Here is an 8,621-nt window from a genome sequence, read left to right on the forward strand (position 1 = left end):
CGTCACAATGCATAGGTAAGCATATTTTTTGCACACGGCCCTAAACAAACTTGAATCGCTGCCAAGTATTTACCTGTGTAGTCAGCATAAAAAAAAACGTAGGTTAAACGTATTTTTTGTACAGGGCCCTTACAGATGATGCAACAGGTATAAAAGTCGCTGCCAAAATCGTAGTAGCAGCGTTATGAATGGTAGTAGCAGCAGCGTATAGTGTATAATGTAAACACAGTGTAAACACACCCCCGTATTTAGGGGGGGATTATATGTACTGAATTGACCCAGCTATCCCCCACAGGGGCTGCACTCCCTTGACCCGCCTATCCCCCCCAGGGGCTGCACTCAGTTGACCCGCCTATCCCCCACAGCCCCAAAAGTGCACTCAGTTGACCCGCCTATCCCCCACAGCCCCAAAAGTGCACTCAGTTGACCCGCCTATCTAGGCCCTTTATACTACTGATGATATTTCTTTAGAAATTAGAAAGTAAGTATTTCATTCACTCGTACAAAATTAGATGAAAATAAAATATATGACTGTATTTTTTATTCTTGAGGTATCCCTAAATTATGTACCGGAATGTATTTGAAAATTCAATTTGATGTAACATTTGAATATTTTACATGTATGTACATGCTTAAATTTCTTAATAGTGTTAAATTTGTAAAACTGTACGTTCGTTTCTTTTCTTCGTTTGTCGGCATTGCTATTTTGTTGCAGTAGTTGAAGCGTTAAAAAGTTTAACACAATGAGCGTATAAATTATAAGTTTAAATGATATATTATTTTGTACAGTACATTTATCAATGTTTGATATTGTGTTATGAATTATAATTGATACTAACAGTGTGCTGAGCGACGGACAATAATATCTTAATAACCAACTTGTTTAGAAACTCTGGAAGACAGAAAAGAATAACAGAGCGTCTTCATTTGACGGACAATTAGTTTTTACGATGTGTTTTTCTCGAACATTGACATTTCCAATCAGACTTTGTTCAAGTCTGCAGCCATCTAATTAACTGAAGAATGTGCAAAATGTACAATGTTAATGTAAACAGAGGATATGGCTTCACTGAGGGGCGGACAATATTAATATTAATGAAGTGACACTCTAACTCACTAATTGCTATTACCAAACATGTGAACCCTATGATGCAGCTTCGTGTATAAAAGATGTGCGCACTGAGTATCAATAGCTTATAACATCTTAGCTCCGAGACGGACTATAAGAGCTTTTAACATCTTAGCTCCGAGACGGACCATGAGGGCTTTTCTGAACTTAGCTCTGAGACCTTATGACACAATGACTATATGAGCTCTCACCATCTTGGCTCCGAGATCTTTATTATTGAACTTTTCATGTACCATTGTTTGATACCTTTGCTGTGACTTTATAATAAAACTTTAATCTTGCAAAAGTCTTCCTAATCCAAACACATTGGCTAATTGTGTTATAAAAGACACGTTCATCGAATTTTGAACACGATTGGGTTTTTTCAAAGGATTCATTACTTTAATCATTCAGTATTTACAAAGATTCAGATACTCTAAAAGCTTAAATTAAAAGATGTATCAAATAAATATTGTCAGCAACTACATCTTTCTGAGGAAGAAAACATTAAAACAAATTTTATTTAATTTTTTATTCGCCTGGATCGATAGATCCAGGGCGTATACTGGTATTGTTTTTGTCCCGTCTGTTTGTCTGTTTATCTGTTTGTCTGTCTGACTGTTGTCAACTTTAACCTTCGCCATAACTTTTGAACCATAAGAGATACAGACTTCATATTTGGTATGCATACTCCACTAATAAAGTCCTTTCAAATGACACCAAAGTTAATGACCTTGTGACCTTGACTGTGACCTATATGCTAAAAATAGCTTTTTCCACTGTTTGTCATAACTTTTGAACCATAGGAGATAAGGACTTCATATTTGGAATACTTACTCCACTAATAAAGTCCTTTCAAATGACATCAAGGACAATGCCCTTGTGACCTTGACTGTGACCTATATGCTAACAATAGCTTTTTCCACTTTTTGTCATAACTTTTGAACCATAGGGAATTCATATTTGGTATGATACTCTACCAATTAAGTGCTTTCAAACGACACCACGGTCAATGACCTTGTGACCTTGACTGTGACCAATATGCTAAAAATAGATTTTTCGAATTTTTTTGCCGCCGGTTTCACAAACACATCTTGTTTTTGTGATGAAATTAATTCTAATTTAGTTTAATGACCAAAACCCCCAACACACACACCCTCTCTCACACAAATTACATTAAAATTGATCCAATAAAAGGTTTTAATTTTTTAACAAGGTTATGTCTGTAAAATTTTAGAAAGACAATTAAACTGCGTGCAAACATTTTTTTTTAATTCACTGTGAAATTGAAGAGTGGAACTTGTCTTAAGACTGTCTTTAGATTTCTTACATTTAAGAATTTTTTGTGAAACAGCTGTGACAAATTTTATGATTGTAAAAAGTCAGATCTTTAGATGATCGGAAGATCTGTCTTTGGTCAAATCGTACGATAATTTTGTGAAACCCGGCCCTGATTTATAAGAAAGCTATGTCAATCAAATTATATTGTGTGTATTTTTTTACTTTGATTTATCTTCATTCAGTATATATGTCTTATTTTTTAAATATTAAGTTGGAATCCGACCTTTGGTGCCGAAACATCACAAAATAATTATTCCATGCTGATTCTATATCAAAGTGCAAAATGTAACTATCTCCTACAGGTGTCTTTGAGGTTAGAAATAAACAATCTGGGTACAAATATATCAGGAAACTCACGAATTGCCCAGACTTAGTATTTAAGGGGGAAATACACCCTGTGATATTTAAGGAATGGATTGCTGCAGAGCACGTTGTCAGCAATCAAACAAAACGTATACGTATTACAATATCTAAAACGATGCAAGCTATTGACATTAAAGTTGATGAAAGGAGAAAATAGACACCAATTAACCTTTTGTAAATTCTATGGCTGATACAATGACCTTGTCAACAACTTTAATCTATCATTAAGTGCAATGTTAACTGACTGTTAATACAAATTATAAATGATCTACATCCGATCAAGACTAGGAGGGTTGGCTCGTCCTAGCTAGAGATCTGTAGCTCGCTGTCTGAAAAAAACTAAATAAACAACCAGAGAGCTACAGTGCAACCTAATTAAAGGTGTACATTATTTGCACACAAAATATGCGCCGTTTTTGACTTAATTCGGCATATATTTTGAAACTTTACTAGCCTGTGTTCCCTACACATTCTTTACTACTTTTAAAAGAAATGCATGCGCAACTCATGCACAAAGCGTTACGGACCGCATAGTCCTGCAATCGCATCATCTCGAGTCGTTCCGTCAGAGGTCGGAAAAACAACCTCGAATGCATTAACATCACCGGATGTTAAAAATTTATACATTTCCTGTTTATTCTAATATAGGATAGGCGGTGTTAGAAGTCCCTTCTATAGTATAACAAACCATATTCAACACCAAAAAAGTCCATTATTACATAATACTGTAGCAAACCATGCACAGCCTGACAGAAAGCAGTGAACAATCGCTCCCAGCAGGCCGAGGGTTTTAAGCAGACCTCGAACCCGACTGACCTCCACATTCCCCCCTTCTTAAAGGTCTTTGGCCCTCTAAAGACCCCTACCAAAGCTCATCCCTGGCAGGTCTTTAACCTGTTAGTTCCAAAGCCTGGCAAGGCACCAAATGTAACGGGAGAGGAGAAAATTCAGCAGACCAGACCGAGATTCGAACCCGGGCCCCCTGAAACTGCGGTCAGGTGCTCTACCAACTAAGCTATCTGGCCATCGGCGATCGAACCCGGCTGACCGCCACACATGTATATAGCAGATTACTTTCAAACCATATTGAACAAGTTTGTGCTTTAGGTATGCTTTTTTTTATATTCGTTACTTAGCGTATATTTTTAATGGAAAATTTATCACACGTTAAATATTTCAAGGCCAGAAAATAATGACCTAATGACGTATGGCAGGATTTTAAGCAGATTTTATTCATTGCAGCAGATCAGTAGCTCGCATGTCCAGGGAGACAGGGATGGACTACCAGACTACAATGTCAACCATGAAAATGAAAAACTTTCTTCTTTTCTTATCTATAAAGATTTTGACATTGCTTATAAGCCTTTACTGTTTTTTTTTTATATCGGCGTGGTGGTAGCGGTAGCATCCACGCCAATATGATTTTTAAAAGCTTACATGTAAATAATCTTTGAGTGGGATTTGCTGTGTATAAAGTCAAAAAGGAATATAAACTTAATGATTTCAAACGTAAAAGATTATGCTTGTTACAATTCACTTTATTCTATTTTCTTAGCCTTTTTTTTTAGAAGTTTTTAAAAAAAAATTTTAATTTGATTTAATTCAGAATTAAAGTGTTTGAATATGAAAAAAATAACGATCTAGGGAGCAAAAGAGGCTGGAAATAAGACAACAATATGTTTTTCAATTTTCCGCACTTTAACTGAATTCTGACGGGCGTTTTACATACTAATTGTTAGTCCAATGAATTGATGACGGATTTTCCCGCTTTTTCCTGATTATGACAAGGAGCATACGGATATTGTTTTGGAGGTCCGTTTTTAATTGCTCTGCTCCTATTTTGTTTTGTTTTATGGACTTTTTATCTTGAAATCTATTTGTTTTCTCAAATATTTCATTCGTCTCTAACTGATTTACTTACAGATTTTTTATCCAACAGAAAGAAGAAATTTACCAATCTCAGTAAAACTTGTTATTGCCATTAACAGTAAATTACGCATACAATTTATCTCTTCCTGGTATTTCCCCTTTTGAATGTTAACGGTGACGGCACGATGCGTTTTTAGACCTTTCACTCGGAGTCATGGAGACAATGCAACTATTCGGAAAAAACCAATTATACTTTTATCCTTTTACCTTTTGAGCTTACCCGGGACAGGAAAGATGAAACTCATGTGGAAGCATCCTTAGGTAGTGTACATTTAAGTTTTTTCCTCAAATTATGACCCTCGGGGTAGGTTGGGCCACAGTGGGGTATCAAAGTTTAACATAGGAATACATGAAAAAAATCTTTAAAAATCTTCTCAAGAACAGCAAAGCCATGATTGGTCATAGTTATATGGAAACATCCTTTTGTAGAATCTTGTAGATTCACGTTTGTTCAAATCATGACCCCTGGGGCAAGAGTGGGGCCATAATGGGTGAGTTTAAAAAGGAACACATAGAAAAAGTCTTTAAAATTCTTCTTCTCTAGTACATTAAAGTCTTGATCGTTCATATTATTTATATGGAAGAATCTTCGGTTAGTGTAGATTCAAGTTTGTGCAAATCATGAACCGGGTGGGGGTTAAGGTTTAGGGGGACCGCATTGGGTGATGTAAGTTTTACTAAGGAAAACATAGGATAAAACGTATAAATTTTTCACATCAACAACAAAGCCATTATTGATCATCAATATAAAAGCATCGAAAAGGGTTATGTAGATTTAAATTTGATCAAATCTTAACAAACCAGAAGAACAGAAAAGCCATTAAAATGGATCATAGTTATACAAAGGAATAATATGATTTCTTTCGTTTGAGGAACGGATTTTGACAGAAATCAATTTTACTTGGTGTGATAATGAAATACGTTTTTCGGAATTACAAGGTTTTTATTCGAATACCTGCAGTGGTGAATATCACGTGGTTCTTTAGAACCGGTCTCGTTAGCAGGCTATATCAGAGGTGAATAGTGGTTTAAATGCCAGTTTAGGACGACAAGAAAAGCAAGATAAAATTTAAATTTTATCATGATTTATTCAAACCAACATCTACACGTATATATAAACTGATTTTCATATTTATGCCATCGTAAACGGGGGCATAAAAAAATTATCTCATAAACAGCAAAGCCATTATGAATCATGTTAATTTAAAAGCATTCATAGGAAGTATAGATGTAAGTTGTTTGTTTGTTTTTTTTATCAAATACCCCCTCTCCCCTGAACTACTTTCTACTAGTATATTTATTTTTTTTCAATACTGAACTGATTTTTACTTTTATCTATCCAATTGCTCACGTGAGCGATGTGGTCCCTGGGCCTCATTTTAAAGCAGTGAACTAATTTTTGACTTCTCTCAACAAAACCCATAGCACTACATTTAGCAAGTTTCGTATACTAGTATATATTATTCTCTCCGATATTGATTTTAATAAAAGATTATAAGAGACTTTCAAAGAAATATATCTGATTTTATTACACGAAACTCTAATTATAAAACGGACTGTAAAAAGTTTGATCCGCCGATATATTTGGATTTTATTGACACACTTTCCTTAACATTAACAAATAATGACCGAGTTTTTATTATCTTCACTTAACCCTATGTGACCACGGCTAAAGGAGTCACGAAGTCGTCTTATTAGGGAAAAGGTATTGTTTTTATTCTTTGCTCATCTGCATTATAATATCATTCATAATGCAAAACTTCTTTTAGTAATAAATTCTGGGCTTGTAGACAGAATTTTCCTTTTAAGTTCTTTTATATTCTTTAATCTAAATAGAGAGATAAAAAATGTAAGAAATTGGTTAAACATGTACATGTACTTACATATGTATAGTAATATACTTCAATCTAAATTTAACATTCAATTGACACTAATGATTAATTGAAACCAATCTTCTACACTTTTAATTCAAATTAAAAATATTAAGTCTGTCTTTTACAGTATTCTCAGTGTAAAGACAATCTTTTAAGTCCTAATAAAGAATACTCTTATGGGAACTTGAATAGGAGAATTATTATCTCTATAAAAATGTAAACAACTGTATAATATATTTCATTATGTTACATATACTCTTCTCAACGGTATGTGCTTAGGTTGAACTTTTAAAAACTCCTCTTTCATATTTACAAGTTCTAATTACACTGTAGTCGCAATTGTTTCATTGAATTTTTTTTTTTAATATACAGTTATACAGTTTGTCGTTGTATTGATTTGAACTAGAATTTTTTTTCCATTTTCCTTAAAGTAAAGTTTGCATTCATCATGTTAGTTCTTTCAAACAGGAAATTTAAATATTTTTGATTGATGGTATGTTGTTTAACGTACCTCTCAAATTTTTTTACTAATATGGAGACGCCACCACGTGCCGGTGGAGAGCTGAAAATTTTGTCCTATACTCGTCACTTAGGGCCGTTGAGCAGGGAGAGAACTTTTTCGTGCTAGTACCCACTGCAACACGAGACTTTGGTTTATGCGGTCTCTTCCGATGAACCGGTCTCTACGTCCCACAGTTGAATTCGAACCCGCGACGTAAGGATCAGCTCCTTACTTCGCGACTCTAGAGCAGACGCTCTAACCACTGCGCCACAAAGTAAACTCCTTAACTTAAATTTTTGTCCCTCAAAAACCACATACCCTATTGTTAAAAAAATTAAAGTAAAAAAGGATTTCATTTTCTTTCTTAGATGTTGGCAGTTGTTGTATCAGTGCTTTTTCTAAAAGGTGAGAAACTAGCGATTTGGTCTAAATGTATTAGAGGTTTTTTGTTGGGGTCTATGGAATTTACTCTTGCTACACAAATAAAAAAAATGGTTAATTGAAAGCCAATTTTATCCCAATAAAAAGCATTTATTGATATTGCATGTTTAAATATTTAATGATATCATTACAGTTATTACGTCACAATATGTTTGCCAAGATGGTTGTTGCGAGTCTGATCCTAGATGTTCAAATTTCGATTTCATAATGACAGCTTGCCTTGACTCAGAACAATCAAAAATCTGCCCGGTAACATGTAAAACATGTTCAGTATCCCAAACAACAACATCACCTCCTACGTTACTTTCTCCGATGACGTCACCATCTCCTTGTCGTGATACAGATCCAAGATGTTTTGAATTTGATTTCATAATATCAGGATGTCTAGACCCAACACAAGCCTCTCTTTGTCCACAGATGTGTGGTTTATGTTCTGTGACATCAACTCCATTGCCAACAACACCCTCCCCCATAACAACACTCCAAACGACAACAACGACCACAGAAAATGTTTGTGAGGACACTGACCCACGCTGTGTGGAGTTCGAATTTCTTATGACCACTTGCCTTGATAGTGAAAAGTCAAAAACTTGTCCGAAAATGTGTGGCCTCTGTTCAGCAGAGACAACAACACAGGCGCCAACAACCACAACAATATTGACAACTACAGAGGCGACAACAACAACATTGGCACCAACAACCACCCCGGCATGTGTAGACACTGACCCACGCTGTGTTGATTTTGATTTTATTATCACTGCTTGTGTTGATCCGATCCAGTCAAAACTCTGTCCTCGCATGTGCCAACTTTGTTGAATATATCATTAAACTGAAAATTAATCACAAATGATGTAATGTAATATTGGATATGAAATTCATTTCTGTAGAACAATAAATCAAACAAAAATTTTTAAAAAATATGTCGAAAGCTTTCTCGTCTCCCTATGACATTAACTCTAATAACAAGATACCTTAATTGCGGCAATCATAAGTGGAAAATACTAATCTACTTTTCATTATATAGCAAACAGTATTCTCAGAATGTTTGTTTATTATCGTTGTA

At 34.9% G+C, this 8,621-nt stretch overlaps 1 protein-coding gene and 1 non-coding gene across 2 annotated transcripts; one reads left to right on the top strand and one right to left on the bottom strand.

Annotated features, from left to right (window-relative positions):
• Positions 1 to 3,764: 3,764 nt before the first annotated feature.
• Trnac-gca (transfer RNA cysteine (anticodon GCA)) lies at positions 3,765 to 3,837 on the bottom strand. The gene has a single exon. It is a non-coding gene; the product is annotated as a tRNA-Cys (tRNA).
• A 3,648-nt stretch (positions 3,838 to 7,485) lies between these two features.
• LOC134255155 (platelet glycoprotein Ib alpha chain-like) lies at positions 7,486 to 8,374 on the top strand. Its single transcript, XM_062737661.1, has 2 exons — positions 7,486 to 7,522; positions 7,692 to 8,374. The coding sequence occupies exons 1-2, from the start codon at positions 7,486 to 7,488 to the stop codon at positions 8,372 to 8,374; spliced, it is 720 nt and encodes a 239-aa protein (XP_062593645.1).
• The last annotated feature ends 247 nt before the right edge of the window (positions 8,375 to 8,621 follow it).

This window comes from Saccostrea cucullata, unplaced genomic scaffold, assembly GCF_032062105.1.
Source record: "Saccostrea cucullata isolate Sc308-1 unplaced genomic scaffold, CSIRO_AGI_Scuc_v1 ctg17018, whole genome shotgun sequence".
NCBI lineage: Eukaryota > Metazoa > Mollusca > Bivalvia > Ostreida > Ostreidae > Saccostrea > Saccostrea cuccullata.

Coding starts and splice junctions, on each gene's coding strand:
- LOC134255155 (XM_062737661.1), top strand. CDS start 7,486: ATGTTGGCAGTTGTTGTATCAGTGCTTTTTCTAAAAG. Junction 7,523..7,691: donor ATCAGTGCTTTTTCTAAAAG/GTGAGAAACTAG, acceptor ATATCATTACAG/TTATTACGTCACAATATGTT.